This window comes from Globicephala melas, chromosome 19 (genome assembly GCF_963455315.2).
Source record: "Globicephala melas chromosome 19, mGloMel1.2, whole genome shotgun sequence".
NCBI lineage: Eukaryota > Metazoa > Chordata > Mammalia > Artiodactyla > Delphinidae > Globicephala > Globicephala melas.
The window spans coordinates 57,043,566-57,063,076 of NC_083332.1; the positions used below are offsets into that span (position 1 = coordinate 57,043,566).

At 40.5% G+C, this 19,511-nt stretch overlaps 1 protein-coding gene across 1 annotated transcript in view; it reads left to right on the plus strand.

The window, feature by feature from the left end:
* Positions 1-19,511, plus strand: part of CDH13 (cadherin 13) — a 1,033,853-nt gene that overhangs the window by 207,381 nt on the left and 806,961 nt on the right. Inside the window, exon 2 of the mRNA XM_030863234.2 lies at positions 18,099-18,210. Within this exon, the coding sequence (XP_030719094.2) occupies positions 18,099-18,210 (112 nt within the window). The remainder of the gene's footprint in view (positions 1-18,098; positions 18,211-19,511) is intronic.

Below are 19,511 nucleotides of genomic sequence, written 5' to 3' on the forward strand. Positions count from 1 at the left end.
CCAGAATTATTCTGGGTGTTCCTCACTGCTGGAAGGTCTTCCTCTATTTTTTTCTCCCTTGAAATCTGAGACCACATTGTGTTCCACTTAGATATTATATTATTATCTTACTTGCTGTTCTGGAAATATAAAGCAGAAAAAATTGCTTCTTAAATTATTTTCTAGTTTCTGTCTTCTCAAGAATTCTTGCCTTTTAAAAATAAAATTGTGAGGCTTCCCTGGTGGAACAGTGGTTAAGAATCCACCTGCCAATGCAGGAAACACGGGTTCGAGCCCTAGTCTGGGAAGATCCCATATACCGCGGAGCAACTAAGCCCCTGCACCACAGCTACTGAGCCTGCGCTCTAGAGCCTGTAAGCCACAACTGCTGAGCCCACACGCTACAACTCCTGAAGCCTGCGCGCCTAGAGCCTGTGCTTCGCAACAAGAGAAGCCACTGCAATGAGAAGCCCGTGCACCGCAACGAAGAGTAGCCCCCGCTCGCCACAACTAGAGAAAGCCTGCAGGCAGCAACGAAGACCCAGCGCAGCCAAAAATAAATAAATTAAATAAATAAATTTATTACAAATATAAAAATAAAGTTGTTTTCCAAGACTTTAAGGATTTTTTCATCATCGGAAATTTTTTCATGTCTCCATCTTGAGACATCTGAGTCCTTATGAGCAATTGTAGTAGCAGCACTGAAGAGGGAATTGAAGGATTACCATCATTCCTGGTCCTCCCCACTGTGCATCTTCTTCTGTTTAAAAGGCAACGGTATACAGGCACAGTCAACCAAATTGATGTCTAGGACAGTGGTTTCTCTAGTGACGTTATTCACACCCCCCAACATTGAGTTTTGTCCTTTTTTTGACTTTTTCTACTAGATTACTTACTCCATTCTTATACTTTTAATTGTGTTTTTAAAGTAGGTATTTACATATCAATCTTTCCAATTGTGCTCTGTGTTCCTAAACAGTAGGGGCCTTATCTTACTAATTTTTGTCTCTTTTGGCACTGACACATAATAGGCACTCAATAAATGTTACTTACATCAATGAATGAGTCCTTCAGAATACGATTAATTGGCATGTAAAGAGCAGTCATTTAAATTCCTTCTGATTCAGGCAAATAACAATTTGGAGAAATTTTTCTCTTAACTGTACCTTAATTAGGCAGTTAGATTTTAAAGAAAGATGCATATTACACTCTATGCTGAGGAAGGATATGAGGTGTTCTACTTAACACAATCAATCTTGCTTGACCTTACCACCAGTTTTTGCTGGGTTTATTTCTTTTCTTCTGGAACTTTTCAAAGCAAGAAACTTTAGCAGTAAAAAACCAATTTAACAAGATAGACATTTAGTTCAATAGAAGAATTTTCCTGGTGTGAAAAAATAAATTACAAAAAGGACTTTACCTCTGAAAGATAATTAATAAAAGCCTTCCAGTATGATGACAAATCTGACATCTTGTCTAATGTCTGGCAGAGAAGAAAGTGTTGAGAGTTGCACAGTTAGAATAAAATGTTCCACTTCACAGCAAGGCCAGGCAGGATCTGATAATTATTTCTAAGCAAGAAAAGGTCATCGTTAGTTGTTAAATTGACACAACATCAGGCCTAGATATATAACTATTGACCATCAGTAAGGTATCCATTTAGATTTTCTTGATTTCACAGGCAAATATTGCCAGGAATGTGGGGAATTGTGGAACGACAGCCTCTTGGATATTTTTACTTTTCTTTTTTATTTTTAATTTCAGCTTTATTGAGGTATAATTGATAAACAAAATTATAAGCTCTTTAAAGAATATGTCATGGTGACCTGACACACATATATCGTACATTGAGAAGGATTCCCCCATCTAGTTAGTTAATACATCCATCGTCTCACATATCTATCCTTTACTTTTTTTTTTTTTTTTTGTGAAAACATCTGAGTTCCAGCCTCACAGCAAACCTCAACCATACAACACAGTACTATCAACCATAGTCACCTCAGACCTTATTCGTCTTATATCTGAAAGTTTGTATCCTTTTACCAATCTCTATTTTCCCCACACTCAAGCCTCTCACAACTACTTTTCTACTCTCTGATTCTATGAGTTTGACTTTTGTTTGTTTATTTTTTTTTTAGATTCCAGATATATGGGATACCATACAGTATTTGTCTTCCTCTGTCTGGCTTATTTCACTTAGCATAATGCCCTCAAGTTCCATCCATGCTGTCGAAAATGGCAGGATTGCCTTGTTTCTCATGACAGAATAATAGCCATAAATAAATATATAAATATTTATATAATTGTATTATATATACACCTTTCCTTCCCTTATATAAGTTTTTCATGGGTGGTAGTAAGCTGAAAATGGTCCCCTGGTCCTCAGGTTCTAATTCCCAGAACATGTGACTGTTACCTGGATTACCCAGGTGACCCTGATGTAATCACAACCATCCTTATAAAAGGGATGTGGGAGGAGTCAGTTAGAAACAGAAGGCAATATGATGATGGAAAAAGAGAGACAAAGAGATTAGAAGATGCTATGCTTCCAGCTCTGAAGATGGAGAAAGGAGGCCATGAGCTAAAGGATGTAGATGGCGTATCAGAGTTATAGACAGAAAGGAAACAGGAGCCTGCTGAAGGGACACAGCCTGTGGACCCATTTTAGGCTTCTGATACCCAGAACTATAAGGTAATAAAGTATGTTTAAGCCACTAAGAATGTAGTAATTTGTTACAGCAGCAATATGTAACTAATACCTGGGGCTTGTCTTATGTTGTGTTCCCTTGAGAGCCTAAGACAAAGGACTAGATACAGGTAGTTTCCTTTGGCAGGTGACCGAGGAAACAGGAGTGAGGGGCAGGAGGGGGATGCAGGGGAGGAGGGAGAGAGCCAATGTAACAAGGTATCATTGATGTCACTGCTGTGGACAACAAGGGCTCAACCCACTGGGACCTCTCGGTGGCACTCAAATGTCTCTCAGAGGACTAGGTCTGGAAGAAGGCAGGGTGGGGCATTTAACCAGCCGCCACTTCCCAGCATCAAGGCCAACATTGAAGTCTGTGCTGGGAGCCTTAACTCTTCTGAATTTCCCAAGTCTGCTCAGTCTCACTGTAACCTGTAGTGTAGGAGCAAGCCACAGAACAGAATGTGAAAAGGTTGAGGATACTCTGCAGGGCAAGTCTGAGCCCTTGGGGAACTGTAGTGACTGAGATTAGAGGTTGGCCAAGGTGATGGATTCAGGCACTGATCTTCTATTGAGCTGAATCCTCAAATCCCAGACCTATTCCTTTAGTAAGCCTCCTATAAGTAAGTCCTTATAAGTCCTGTAAGTAAGTACTCCTTTAATAGGACTCCATAGAATTAGGGTTTTATATGTAGACCAAACAAGTCTTCTAGTCCTGGCACACAGTAGGTATTTCATATTTGCTCAACTGAATTTCCTAGGGCTGCTAAGCCTCACCCAAGATTACTTCACATAAGGACTCCTTTATTGACTTAGGGGATGCAGGTCTTAACTGACATTTAGCAGCACTAATTTAATTACCAAAATTTCATAGACACAAACACCATCAATTCTAGGGCAGGTACAGCCTCTAGTTTCTACTAAGAGCCAGCAAAGCAAGTCTTCCTAATTTTTCATTAACTTAAATTTTTACAAAACACAATTTTTCTTTAAAAAATTTCCGCTGTCTAGTTGATTAATCCTGGAGTCTTAAGAGTGAAAAATTAATTCTATTGTGACAAAAATCGTGACTTCATTGAGTGAATAAGTTTTGGCTCTGTTGTAGCCTGTTTAGCCAGACTCAAGGAGGACATGTCTGGTCAATTCAGTCCTATTTTAGACAATAAAACACTTTCAAATAATCTTGAAAACAACCCAGATCTTGTTATCCCTCAGAAATTGCTCTCTGTTTCTTCAACTGGCATGCCTCAGTGTTTGCATTTACCTGATCCCTGCATGGAACTTTGTTTCTTATACTTTGCCACTTGAAAAATATCAATCATCTTTCCAATATGGCCTAATCTGTGACATGGTCCCATTTCCCATTCTAATCCAAAGAGTGTGCTGTTCTCTATTCTGTATTTTCATAACACTTAATACCTATTCCTCTGTATTAATGCGAATAATAACAACAATAGGTAGCATGTAGCACCTATTATGAGCCTGTTCCTGTCCTAAACCTTTTGATTTATGTTAACTTATTGAATCTCACAATCAACGAGAATAGACACAATTAATGGCTGTATCGTACAAAGGAGGAAACTAAAACACAGAGACGTTAAGTAACGTGCCCAGGGCCACACAGCAACTACTTGGTAAAATTGGGATCTGAATCCAGGTAGACTAGTTCAAGAATCTTTGCTTTGAACTGCTTCCTAATTCTCAATAGAAAGTTTTATATTATATTTTATATTATATGCCTGTGTGTCTGCCTTTCCTTCTAGATAATGAGTTTTTCAAGGGCTTTGTTTATTTCTTCATCTCTGGCATCTAGCCCAGGGCCTGGAAGATAATAGAAACTTTAAATTTTGATTAAGGGAATTAACAAAAAAAAATGAACCCAACCACTCTCTCATAACAGCAGATCCAAACACCCACCCCGTCCTTTCAAAGGAACAGTTGCTAAGACAAAAGAAAAGAGACTATGCCTATTTGTGCTCAGGAATGGAGCATGGAGGCATTATTTATACATCATGACTTTCTGATGGCCTCGTCCAAGGGTTCCAAAGTCATGTCTCTCTTTTTTTTTTAATTTTATTTGTTTATTTTTATATAGGAGATTCTTATTAGTTACCTGTTTTATACATATTAGTGTGTATATGTCAATCCCAATCTCCCAATTCATCCCACCACCACCCCCGCAACCCACGCCCTGCTTTCCCCACTTGGTGTCCATATGTTTGTTCTCTACATCTGTGTCTCTGTTTCTGCCTTGCAAACCAGTTCATCTGTACCATTTTTCTAGGTTCCACATATGTACGTTAATATACAATATTTCTTTTTCTCTTTCTGACTTGCTTCACTCTGTATGACAGTCTCTAGGCCCATCAGCATCTCTACAAATGACCCAATTTCAATCCTTTTTATGGCTGAGTAATATTCCATTGTGTATATGTACCACACCTTCTTTATCCATTCGTCTGTCGATGGGCACTTAGGTTGATTCCATGACCTGGCTATTGTAAATAGTGCTGCAATGAACATTGGGGTGCATGTGTCTTTTTGAATTATGGTTTTCTCAGGGTATATGCCCAGTAGTAGGATTGCTGGGTCGTATGACAGTTCTATTTTTAGTTTTTTAAGGAACCTCTGTACTGTTCTCCATAGTGGCTGTATCAATTTACATTCCCACCAACAGGGCAAGAGGGTTCCCTTTTCTCCACACCCTCTCCAGCATTTGTCGTTTGTAGATTTTCTGATGATGCCCATTCTAACCAGTGTGAGGTGATACCACATTGTAGTTTTGATTTGCATTTCTCTGATAATTAGTGATGTTGATACAGCTCCATCTGTATGTCTTCATTGGAGAAATGTCTATTAAGGCCTTCTGCCCATTTTTGGATTGGGTTGTTTGTTTTTTTAATATTGAGCTGCATGAGCTGTTTATATATTTTGGAAACTAATCCTTTGTCCATTGATTCGTTTGCAAATATTTTCTCCCATTCTGAGGGTTGTGTTTTCATCTTTTTTATAGTTTCCTTTGCTGTGCAAAAGCTTTTAAGTTTCAGTAGGTCCCATTTGTTTGTTTTTATTTCCATTTCTCTAGGAGGTGGGTCAAAAAAGATCTTGCTGTGATTTATGTCAAAGAGTGTCCTTCCTATGTTTTCCTCTAAGAGTTTTATAGTGTCCAGTCTTACATTTATGTCTTTAATCCATTTTGAGTTTATTTTTGTGTATGGTGTTAGGAAGTGTTCTAATTTCATTCTTTTACATGTAGCTGTCCAGTTTTCCCAGCACCACTTATTGAAGAGGCTGTCTTTTCTGCATTGTATATCCCTGACTCCTTTGTCATAGATTAGTTGACCATGTGTGGGTTTATCTCTGGCTTTCTATCCTGTTCCATTGATCTATATTTCTGTTTTTGTGCCAGTACCATACTGTCTTGATTACTGTAGCTTTGTAGTATAGTCTGAAGTCCGGGAGCCTGATTCCTCCAGCTGCGTTTTTCTTTCTCAAGATTGCTTTGGCTATTCGGGGTCTTTTGTATTTCCATACAAATTGTGGAACATTTTGTTCTAGTTCTCTGAAAAATGCCATTGGTAGCTTGATAGGGATTGCATTGACTCTACAGATTGCTTTGGGTAGTATAGTCATTTTCACAATGTTGATTCTTCCAATCCAAGAACATGGTATATCTCTCCATCTGTTTGTATCATCTTTAATTTCTTTCATCAGTGTCTTATAAATTTCTGCGTACAGGTCTTTTGTCTCCTTGCTAAGTTTATTCCTAGGTATTTTATTCTTTTTGTTGCAGTGGTAAATGGGAGTGTTTCCTTAATTTCTCTTTCAGATTTTTCATCAGTAGTGTGTAGGAATGCCAGAGATTTCTGTGCATTAATTTTGTATCCTGCTACTTTACCTAATTCATTGATTAGCTCTAGTAGTTTTCTGGTGGCATCTTTAGGATTCTCTATGTGTAGTATCATGTCATCTGCAAACAGTGACAGTTTGTTTTACTTCTTCTTTTCCGATTTGAATTCCTTTTATTTCTTTTTCTTCTCTGATTACTGTGGATAAAACTTCCAAAGCTATGTTGAATAATAGTGGTGAGAGTGGGCAACCTTGTCTTGTTCCTGGTCTTCGTGGAAATGGTTTCAGTTTTTCACCATTGAGAACAATGTTGGCTGTGGGTTTGTCATATATGTGACCATTATTATGTTGAGGTAAGTTCCCTCTATGCCTACTTTTTGGAGGGTTTTTATCGTAAATGGGTGTTGAATTTTGTCAAAAGCTTTTTCTGTATCTTTTGAGATAATCATATGGTTTTTCTCCTTCAAGTTGTTAATATGGTGTATCATATTGATTGATTTCCATATATTGAAGAATCCTTGCATTCCTGGGATAAACCCCACTTGATCTTGATGTATGATCCTTTTAATGTGCTGTTGGATTCTGTTCACTAGTATTTTGTTGAGGATTTTTGCATCTATGCTCATCGGTGATATTGGCCTGTAGTTTTCTTTTTTTGTGACATTTTTGTCTGGTTTTGGTATCAGGGTTATGGTGGCCTCATAGAATGAGTTTGGGAGTGTTCCTCCCTCTGCTATATTTTGGAAGAGTTTGAGAAGGATAGGTGTTAGCTCTTTCTCTAAATGTTTGATAGAATTCACCTGTGAAGCCATCTGGTTCTAAGCTTTTGTTTTTTGGAAGATTTTTAATCACAGTTTCAATTTCAGTGCTTGTGATTGGTCTGTTTATATTTTCTATTTCTTCCTGCTTCAGTCCTGGAATGTTGTGCTTTTCTAAGAATTTGTCCATTTCTTTCAGGTTGTCCATTTTATTGGCATATAGTTGCTTGTAGTAATCTCTCATAATCATTTGTATTTCTGCAGTGTCAGTTGTCACTTCACCTTTTTCACTTCTAATTCTATTGATTTGAGTCTTCTCCCTTTTTTTTCTTGATGAGTCTGGCTAATGGTTTATCAATTTTCTTTATCTTCTCAAAGAACCAGCTTTTAGTTTCATTGATCTTTGCTATCGTTTCCTTCATTTCTATTTCATTTATTTCTGATCTGATCTTTATGATTTCTTTCCTTCTGCTAACTTTGGGGGTTTTTTGGTTCTTCTTTCTCTAATTGCTTTAGGTGTGAGGTTAGGTTGTTTATTTGAGATTTTTCTTGTTTCTTGAGGTAGGATTGTATTGCTACAGATTTCCCTCTTAGGACTGCTTTTGCTGCATCCCACAGGTTTTGGATCATTGTATTTTCATTGTCTTTTGTCTGTAGGTATTTTTTGATTTCCTCTTTGATTTTTCAGTGAACTCTTGGTTATTTAGGAACATATTGTTTAGCCTCCATGTGTTTTTGTTTTTTACTTTTTTTTTTTCCTGTAATTTATTTCTAATCACATAGCGTTGTGGTCGAAAAGATGCTTGATATGATTTCAATTTTCCTAAATTTACCAAGGCTTGATTTGTGACCCAAGATGTGATCTATCCTGGAGAATGTTCCATGTGCACTTGTGAAGAAAGTGCAATCTGCTGTTTTTGGATGGAATGTCCTATAAATATCAGTTAAATCTCTCTGGTCTACTGTGTCATTTAAAGCTTCTCTTTCCTTATTAATTTTCTGTCTGAATGATCTGTCCATTGATGTAAGTGGGGTGTTAAATTTCCCCACTATTATTGTGTTACTGTCGAGTTCCTCTTTTATAGCTGTTCGCAGTTGCTTTAGGTATTGAGGTGCTCCTATGTTGGGTGCATATATATTTATAATTGTTATATCTTCTTCTTGGATTGATCCCTTGATCATTATGTAGTGTCCTTTCTTGTTCCTTGTAACATTCTTTATTTTAAAGTCTATTTCATTTGATATGAGTATTCCTACGCCAGCTTTCTTGTGATTTCCATTTGCATGGAATATCTTTTTCCATTCCCTCATTTTCAGTCTGTATGTGTCCCTAGGTCTGAAGTGGGTCTCTTGTAGACTGCATATATACAGGTCTTGTTTTTGTATCCATTCAGCCAGTCTGAGCCTTTTGGTTGGAGCATTTAATCCATTTACATTCAAGGTGATTATCAATATATATGTTCCTATTACCATTTTCTTAATTGTTTTGGGTTTGTTTTTGTAGGTCCTTATCTTCTCTTGCTGTTTCGCACTTAGAGAAGTTCCTTTAGCATTTGTCGTAGAGCTGGTTTGGTGGTGCTGAATTCTCTTAGCTTCTGCTTGTCTGTAAAGCTTTTGATTTCTCCGTCGAATCTGATTGAGATCCTTGCCGAGTAGAGTAATTTTGGTTGTAGGTTCTTCCCTTTCATCAGTTTAAATATATCGTGCCACTCCCTTCTGGCTTGCAGAGTTTCTGCTGAGAAATCAGCTGTTAACCTTATGGGAGTTCCCTTGTATGTTATTTGTCATTTTTCCCTTGTTGCTTTTAATAATATTTTTTTGTCTTTAATTTTTTTCAATTTGATTACTGTGTGTCTCAGCGTGTTTCTCCTTGGGTTTATCCTGCATGGGACTCTGCACTTCCTTGACTGCGGAGACTATTTCGTTTCCCATTAGGGAAGTTTTCAACTATAATCTCTTCAAATATTTTCTCGGGTCCTTTCTCATTCTCTTCTCCTTCTGGGACCCCTATAATTTGAATGTTGGTGCATTTAATGTTGTCCCAGAGGTCTCTTAGGCTGTCTTCATTTCTTTTCATTCTTTTTCTTTATTCTGTTCCACAGCAGTGAATTCTACCATTCTGTCTTCCAGGTCACTTACCCATTCTTCTGCCTCAGTTATTCTGCTATTGATTCCTTCTAGTGTATTTTTCATTTCAGTTATTGTATTGTTCATCTCTGTTTGTTTGTTCTTTAATTCTTGTAGTTGTTTGTTCTTTAATTTCTAGGTCTTTGTTAAACATTTCTTGCATCTTCTCGATCTTTGCCTCCATTCTTTTTCCGAGGTCCTGGATCATCTTCACTATCATTATTCTGAATTCTTTTTCTGGAAGGTTGCCTATCTCCACTTCATTTAGTTGTTTTCTGGGGCTTTATCTTGTTCCTTCATCTGGTACATAGTCCTCTGCCTTTTCATTTTGTCTATCTTTCTGTGAATGTGGTTTTTGTTCCACAGGCTGCAGGATTGTAGTTCTTCTTGTTTCTTCTGTCTGTTCTCTGGTGGATGAGGCTATCTAAGAGGCTGTGCAAGCTTCCTATTGGGAAGGACTGGTGGTGGGTAGAGCTTGGGGTTGCTCTGTTGGGCAGAGCTCAGTAAAACTTTAATCTGCTTGTCTGCTGATGGGTGGGGCTGAGTTCCCTCCCTGTTGGTTGTTTGGTCTGAGGCGACCCAACACTGGAGCCTAGAGGCTCTTTGGTGGGGCTAATGGTGGACTTCAGGAGGGCTCACGCCAAGGAGTGCTTCCCAGAATTTCTGCTGCCAATGTCCTTGTCCTCACAGTGAGACACAGCCACCCTCCACCTCTGCAGGAGTCTCTCCAACCCTAGCAGGCAGGTCTTGTTCAGTCTCCTATGGGGTCACTGCTCCTTCCCCTGGGTCCTGATGTGCACACTACTTTGTGTGTGCCCTCCAAGAGTGGAGTCTATGTTTCCCCCAGTCCTGTCGAAGTCCTGCAAGCAAATCTCGCCAGCCTTCAAAGTCTGTTTCCCTGGGAATTCCTCCTCCCATTGCCAGACCCCCAGGTTGGGAAGCCTGACATGGGGCTTAGAACCTTCACTCCAGTGGGTGGACTTCTGTGGTATAATTATTTTCTAGTTTGTGAGTCACCCACCCAGTGGTTATGGGATTTGATTTTACTGAGATTGTGCCCCTCCTTCTGTCTCATTGCGGCTTCTCCTTTGTCTTTGGATGTGGGGTATCTTTTTTGGTGAGTTCCATTGTCTTCCTGTCGATGATTGTTCAGCAGTTAGTTGTGATTCTGGTGCTCTAGCAAGAGGGAGTGAGAGCACGTCCTTCTACTCCGCCATCTTGAACCAATGTCATGACTCTTTTTTCACCTTCCCTCTCCTCTTTTCCTCCCTCTCTCAGTTTCCCTCCACTCCACCTTCCTCTTTCCCTCCTCTGTTTCTCCCTCTCCATTGGTTTGCTCAAATTATATCTTGAAAAATCAAGTAAAGGGAACCAATATTTTCTGAGTGTCTACTGTGGGGCCAGCACTGTGGTAACCATATGAGTGTCCTGTGGCTGCTGTAACAACGTACCACATGCTTAGCAATGTAAAACAGCACCATGGATTATCTTACAGTTTTGAAGGTCAGAAGTCTCATTGAGCAAAATCCAGGTGTCAGCAGGGCTGTATTCCTTCTTGAGGTTCCAGGGGAAAATCCTTTTTTTGGTACCTTTTCCAGCTTCTCGTCTCTTGCATTCCTTGGCTGGTGGCCCCTTTCTCCGCCTTCAAGGCCAGCAATGGCAGGTTGAGTCCTTCTCACATGACATCACTATGACCTGGCTTTCATTGTCACATCTCTTTCTCTAAGTGTGATTACATGGGGTCCATCTAATCTAGGATAATCACTCTATTTTAAGGTCAGGTGATTTTCAACCTTAATTCTCCTTTTCATTTAGTGTGACATATTCACAGGTCCCAGGGATTAGACTGAGGGCATCTGTTGGGGACCATTATTCTGTCTACCATATAGTCTTTCTTTTTACATTATCTCATTAAAGTCCCCCAGCAACTGTATGCATAGGTGGTGTTATGCTCATTTAAAGAAAACACAGAGGCTGTTCAAGTTTAAGTAATTTGCCAAAAGTCAGGGAAATGGCCACATAGCCAGAATTCAGGCTCAGATTAGTTTTGGCTTCTTGTTCCATGCTTTTCCAGTTATATGCATCTTCCCTTTTAATAATTTGAGGAAAAGATACTGAGTATCATTCAATTAGAAATAAGTCTAGAATGTTGGTCTCAAACTGTGTATGAAGTCAACAACAGAACCCTTTATCTCCCCAAGAATTACAAAATCATTTCTAAGTGTTGTGCATTAATGGCCAAGAAGGTGGCAGGTGTTCTGTGTCCAGAGGCTGTAAAACACCAGGAATATTTCAAGGAGGTCAGACTCAGGGAGCGTGGATGACATGAACTGACACTTACAGTGAACATATCAATATGTGCGCCTGCAGGTGTGTGTGTGTGTACGTGTGTGTCTTTGAAGTGCTTCTTTTCTCTGTGCTTTCCCTGTAGGCGGTGTGCCTTTATAAACCCTTCCAGGACTCGGGGTTTTTGGTCCCTGGCAGGATAAAGAATCAATCAGATACATTGCTGTAACATTTTTCTATCCTGCAAATCAGAGATAGTAGCCTTTCTTCTCCGCCAGACTAAGCCCCTCCAAACTGATTCCACTGGACTGACTTTGACAAGAGTAAACCGGAGGTGTTTTGTGGCAAGGGTAAAGTAAGTGCCCATCTACCCTAACAGCAAAAAGCGAGTGAGTCAATGAAAGGAAAACAACAAGGGGCCAGGAGACACTAGCGAGTTCATTTGGAAAATACCATTTTGAAGCTGACTTAAGAGAGGATGAAATCTGAGCTTGTTCACAGCCTGCTGATATAATTATTTGTGGCAGTAACTTTCTCTGTTTTTATTTATGGCCGTTTGTGTTAAGCTTTTCTTCAGTTCTTCTGTTTTCTCTCTGACCTCTAGAACAGTCTGTGATGCTGTCATATAGAAAACCCTCTGCCCTTATGCCTTCCAGGTTTAGTGCATAGTCAGCCAAGTGTAACAAACAACCCCAGATCTCAGGGACCACAGGCTGCAGGTGGAGTTTCCTTGCTGGGCATCTCTCCCAGGTGCTTGTCCTCTATGCAGTGACTGATTTCTCGGATCGTTCTGTTGGATTCCTCCACCACCTTGGAAGTCCTTCTATTCTATTCTCCGAGCTGGGTAAAAGAGGGCACTTCGGGGGCCAGGAATAGTGGTGAAATTGCTTCCACCCTCCTTTTGTTGCCAGTGCTTAGTCACATGACCAAAACTACTGCAATAGAGCCAGGAGCACATAGCTGTGGGTACTATTATGAGAAGTAACTAGATACTCATAACAAGGAGAGTTCTTTGCCTGAAAAGCTTATTTCCAAAGTCTAAAGCGGGGGTTGCAAACTCATATGCCTAGAGGGCCAGACTAGGGTGTAACTAAGTTGAGTGCTGGGGAGCAGCAACGTAGGGAGTCGTGCAGGCAAGGATAGCTCAGAGAGGTGTGCTCGATAGAACATGATAATTTTACTTTTATGACAGACTTCTCTGGCTGAACCAACCACATCTGCTGGCCCGATCCATCCCTTATGCTGCCAGTTGGCAACCTGCAGTCTGGGGCAGAAAAAAATCATTTTTCTGGAAGCAAACTCCAAAGTTGGCTATGCTCTTGAATCAGCACCTGTGAGGATAAACATAAACTTTCTTTTTAAAAGAGAAGGCTCTGAACAGCAGCACGGAAATGGAAGCTAAGAAGAGAAGCAGGTATGAAGAGTGTGTTGTCAGAATTTGCCATCCATACATAAGCTTAGGGCAGGGGCTCGTACATAGAGGACAGAGCTCTGATTTGTCATTTTATTCTTTTTTTTTTTAATATTGATTTATTTATTTGGCTGTGCTGGGTCCTAGTTGCGGCACGCAGGATCTTTGTTGCGGCACACGGGGTCTTTCTTGCGGCATGTGGGGTCTTTATTGCAGCCTGCGAGATCCTTAGCTGTGGCATGCAGGATCCAGTTCCCTGACCAGGGATCAAACCCGGGCCCCCTGCGCTGGGAGCGTGGAATCTCAACCACTGGACCACCAGGGAAGTCCCTGAGCTGTCATTTTAAAGGAGGCTCAGTGTCCTGCAAAAGCAGCTCAAGTCAGTCCACGATAGGCCCTGATGTGCTTACTGTGCAGCTGACCCCAAGGTGCACATTCTCTCCTTATCTTTTACCTGATTCAGATCCCTACTGTTTCCCTCTGATATTTCTGAGCATAGTCTATCCATTGAACAAAAGTAATATTTTGATATTTGTCAATGTCTACCCTGGGAATATGAGTGAATCCTGTATATTGATTTAAACATAATACATAGAAATAATAATGGTAAAAATAATAATAGCAAACATTTATTGAGCAATTATTATGTGTCCAGTACCGTGCAAAGCTCTTTACAATAGTTAACTCACTTAATCCTCATGACAACATATAAGACTCTATCTGAGGAAACTGAGATACAGAGGGTTACAGTTAGTAAATGGCAGCTGGTAAACTGGGATTCATACAGAACCATTGTGGCTCTGTCCTGTGCTTACAGTCTGTCTGAACGTGAATCTGCCTTCATAAGCAGGCTGATTGTAATTTTCACGTAGTAGAAATCCTTTGGTGATCATAAAACTTGATCATTGCTGAGCTTTCAAAGGTGTATTGGTTGCCGATTGTTGATGAAGTGCAAACTAATGCATAAATGAACAAAAGAACCATGTAGGAAGACCATTACTGCCATGGCATTAAAGATGCATTTGGAATGTTGCTCATAGCATATATTCTGGAAATGTTAAAGAGAGTTTGGGGAGAAGCATGTCCAGGTATCATATTTATAAGAGTGACATGTGATGATATTGGAGAAGGGGCTGCCTAATTCTGGAGTCATGTCTGAGTGCTCATCTTAGACCAGTGAGGGATGCCTCTGCATATCCCACCACCAAATTCAGTGCTATTGAATTTGAAGCCATGGCAAGCTCATAGCTGAATACTATTTGAAATCTGCTACAAAAATCAAGGGGTAATAGCAGTAACTCGAACGCTCTACCACTAGTGCTCAGCCAGACATTCAGCTTTTGGGGAGCCGTAAATTAGTCTGGTTTTTTTTTTTTTTTTTTCCGGGACGCAGGTATCTCACTGTTGTGGCCTCTCGCGTTGCGGAGCACAGGGTCCGGACGCGCAGGCTCAGCGGCCATGGCTCACGGGCCCAGCCGCTCCGCGGCATGTGGGATCTTCGCGGACCGGGGCAGGAACCCGTGACCCCTGCATCGGCAGGCGGACTCTCAACCACTGCGCCACCAGGGAAGCCCCTGGATTCTTTTTTAAACGCAGTTTTGTCGTTTCAGAGATCTACTGCATGATATCCAGAGAGGCGTAAATTCACGTGAAAGCAAAGTGTGTACTGGTTAAAGAGACCACTCTGTATTCCTCTCCATTTATCCAGCTAATTCTGATCCATCTTTGAGATCAAAGCAGAAATAACCCCTTCAGTGGGTTTGCTTTCCTTGATTCCTCTAGATGAAGTTCGACTCCCGACTCCCAGCTTTTACATGCTCCTGAAGAGAGCCGTGATTTCCTTTCAAGTTAAATTTTAATTTTAGTTAATCAATTAATTAAATGATGATTTGTTAATGCCTCTCACCTTTATAGTCCATAATAACAGTTAACACTCCTGACTGCTTATCCTGTGCAGCACTATTCTAATTGCTTTATATGTACCATTCCATTGAACCCACATGGCCACCCTCAATGCACATCTTGTTTTCCATATTTCTCTACATGAGAAAACTGAGACCAGAGTGGCTGGGGGAAAAAATGCCAAATAGCACAGTCAGTAAAGGGCAGAGCCAAGAATGAACGAAGTCAAACAGCTCTGGAATTCATGCTTTTAATGACTGTGTTATAGGGCTTCTCCATAAGCTCCAGGACAACACCTAGCAAAGTGCTCACTGAATCCCAGGAGTTTAATAAATGTTTGGGAATAAGTGAATTAATGGACACAGGGAGGAGAGAGTGAATGAATTGTTTGACTAGTTCTTACCTTGCTAAGTCACACTGGCCCAGGAGAGTGCTGTGTGTTCATATTACAAAGCCTTTAACCTGAATTTTGCCTGGTGGATAAAGTGACCCAAGCATTTGCAAAAAAAACCCAAAAAAACCTTGAGCCTCTGGGAGTTCTCCCACCACCCTCACCCTCCCTGAGCATCTGCAGTTGGAAACGGTTTATTTTTCCTTGATGATTCCAGAGGAATCCTAAGTAGAACCTGCCAAGAGGCCAGGACAGAGACTAAGCCACAGAGAGATAAGCACGAGGAATTCCACTCCCCTGTGCTCTCAGTCAATCTTGGATTCTTAGCTCAGGATCCCTGGAGAAATGTCGTCTGCCTTAATTCCTCGGGAATGACTGGTTTACTGGTCTGGGATTTGAGGGAAGAATTAGCTGATTATAAGGTTAACGTATAATTGTAGGCATAAGGTGCCTGGAGGCAACCCTTGACAACTTGATGTTTGACTGAATTAACGTTGGCCAGTTATAGATTTTCTGCTTGCATAATTGCCAGCAAATGATTCTGAGTCCTGAATCTGCGTGTTCTGTGTGCACCACTCGGGATGTCAGCGTTATGATTGCCTTAGACGTGATCTACTCAGAGCCTGCTGTCAAGGCAAGGGAAAGTTTTACACACAGAACTGCTCAAATATGCGACTATAGCATCCTTCCCCCCTTTGATTTTAGAAGGATGATGTCTGTCAGGGTGATGACTCTCCTATTTCAGTTCCTCTGATGTTTCTCAGGCCGGCCACATGGTGAACCTTGGGAGATTGATTCTTGCTCTTGTTCTTTGGGTTCAGTGCATTTCAGAGAGCTGATATTTAGAGAGAAGCCCTGGTTCCACAGCTTCCAACCTTTTGTACACTCCTTTGAGATCACCGGTGGGGATGATAATGAGTTTTCTTCAACAGCCTGTGTGCAGTGGTTAACAGTTTGTATTCTGGTATGGCTGAGTCACTTTGCTGTGTACCTGAAACTATCACAACATTAATCAGCTAGACTCAAGTACAAAATAAAAAGTTAAAAAAAAAAAGAGTTTGCATTCTGGTATCAAAGTTTAGTTTCCCAATAAGCAGACACTGAGTCAAAGATTTGAGTGCAAATAGTTTTATTTGGAGGGTGATGTCAGAAAAATACCAACAGGGGATGAGTAAATGAGCCAAAGAAGAGAAAGCAGCTAATGGACGGTGAGTTATCAAGCCAGATACCACCGTGGACAACTGTTGCTTAAGTCCAAGTGGGAGACGGAACACTTGCCTCTGCGTTATCTCACCTGAGGGCTGGGGTATTCACACAGCAGTTTTCATCAGTTATGGCGATGGTCTTGGGGGTGTGAATTTCCAAACACTGCCTGCTGGTGCCATACTCGGGTAAAGCAGCCTCCCACAGATTTCAGAGAAATTCCCAGACAAAAAAATACAAATTCTCGCCTGAAGGGTGTGGGCGGAGCTCTGTCAAAATCAGAGAACGTTTAAACCTGGATTCAGATCCTGACTCCACCCATCCTAACTGTGTGATTGGGGCAAGATTGTAGGCCTCTCTAGAATGTCAGGCCCCTTGTCAGCAAAATGTGTCTTATAACATGCTAAGTACATCACAGTGCTGTTGTGGAGATTGAAGGAGATAATGCATGCAACAAACTTAGGACAGTGCTTGCCATATAGCGAAGGCTGAAAAATATTAGCAATCATTGTATTGTAAGTATTATGGAGCGTCTTCTCTGTGCCAGTCTATGTGGTAGGTGCTCGGTATACAAGATGGGGAAAAAGAGGTAATCTCTAACTTCACACTGCTTATCGTCTTTGCCTACTAAGCCTATGACTATTTCTTACCTTACTTCATTACTCCTTGTCCAAGAGTATTTTAACATAACTTTTATGTTCCAAAACATATAACCTAAATTTTTAACTTCTGGATGAAGTGCCCCAAGGATTTGCAAAGACAAAGCTGAGCCTTCAGAAGCAATTGTAAAATTTACATTTCCTAGTAGCCAAACACACTAAAGTCAAAAGAAAGGGGTAAATTTATTTTCATAGTGGATCTATTTAGTCCAATCTGTAAAGTAGCATTTCAACATGGAATCCTATAAAAATTATTAATTATGTATTTTACTTTATTTTTCTTTTCAGTATATAGTCTTCAAAATCCAACATGTATTTTTCTACTGACAGTTTCAGCCCAGCTACATTTCAAGGGCTCAGTAGTCACCTGTGGCTCGTGACCACCATCTTGGACTGTGAAGGTCTATGGGGCCCTGGATTCTTGTTAGAAGTAACTTCCAATGGAATAGTTCCATTTTCCTCCTCTTTGTCGATGACCGTGTCCCTTTGCATCTATGAAAGTGAAGTTGGTTTTAGCTCAGGCGTCATATGAAATTGACAGTTTCTGTAATGAAATTTCACACGTGGAAAGCATGGCGAGATTCTTAGCAGGTGTAAAAATCTGAGGAAGTTATTTCTTTAACTACAACTTAATGGACACTGCAGCAGCTGTTCCCATTTGCGTGTTTTCCAAATCTCATTGCCAAAACGAATGGTTGGCAGCCACAGGAGAGGTATCAACTTACCTCTTAATTTGGGAAATGAAATTAAAACCTCAGCTCGTTTCTAAAAGTCACAGATTTGGTAAAAGTTACCAGGGCAAACGTATAAGCTGCTGTTAAAATATTGATGGCTTCATTTTTCTCAGGTGCTGCAGCTAACATCTGCAGAAGATTTGGACTGCACTCCTGGATTTCAGCAGAAATTGTTCCATATCAACCAGCCAGCTGAATTCATCGAGGACCAGGCGATTCTAAACCGTAAGCAATGTCACTTGACGACGCTTTTGGCCTAGTCACCGATGTCTAAGAATGTGACTCAGGATACGGTATTCCCTAAACTATTTTCTGATCATTTTTCTTATGTCACTGCTTGACCCAGGGTGGAAGGTCTTGAATTAGGGCTTTGTCAGCTTAGAGGTGAATAGAGTGGTGTGTGTCTCTTTTTAGTAGTTTGTCACCGATAAGCATTTCCTGACTGCTCCCAGGAAAGGGGACCACCAAGCCTCCAGTGTATGAAATCCATTTCCTCTGGGCAGATCCTGAGAACAGACCATTGCCTTCCTATGGATTGCTGTTCTATCTCATACATAGCATCGGATCAAAATAATGGTGAGAGCAGGATGTTAGCTTCTGGGAAGTTTTAGGCATAGGAATTTAAACTCTTATTCTTAATGCTAATAAGATAGTTTTCTGAAAGATTTGAAACCTCTACTGGCTATTCTAAACTCAAATCCCCCCAAATCCAATTAATGTCCTCAAAATATGCTCTGCTCAGATCTGTGGTTATAATCTCTTCCTGTTTTTAATGCCAGTGTTATATTGTTTTATCTTTATGAGGGCATGGAGTGCATTGCTAAAGGTGTGACAAGCTTAGTTTTAGCACAATGAATTAAAAATTGATGGTAGACAAATAAGCCTTTAATTGTAGGCTCTTGAGCACCATTCTTTAACATTTGGGAAAGAAGGATATGAAAACAATGGTTTAATTTGGTCAGATGCTCTATGGTCCCTTTAGGGAAGGTAACTGTACATTTGCCCTTATGGTCCCAGGCCTGCCTTTCAGGATAACCACAATTCCTTCATTCCTGTGCTATGTGGCTGGCATGTTTAAAGAAAAGGGGGAAACGAAAACTCAGCCTGTTTGATTGGATTGTTCTGGGAGGCTGGAGCACATTTTAAGAGTTGAAAGGAACACAGTAATGAAGATACAATGTTGAGCATCAAGGGAGCCCTCCAAGGTGAAGCCCATGCACATCTTGATGCAATTATGCCTATGAAATCATTTCAATAATTAGAGTCTATAATGACAAGGTGCAGGACTGGCACAATAAGTGAATTCCAGTGTGTGATTTCATGTTAATTTGATCCCTGAGTGTGACTTCTGGGTCAGGCCATCACGAACTCTCATTTGTCTTTTGATTCTTCTATTTATCAGAGTCACTATATTTTAAACGGAACTTGGTTTAAGGTACCATTTTTCTGGCTCTCATCTCCTCTCGTCTGCATCATCTCCTCTCTTCTCTTCTCCTTTTCTCTTTTTTTTCTCTTTTCCTCCAAGC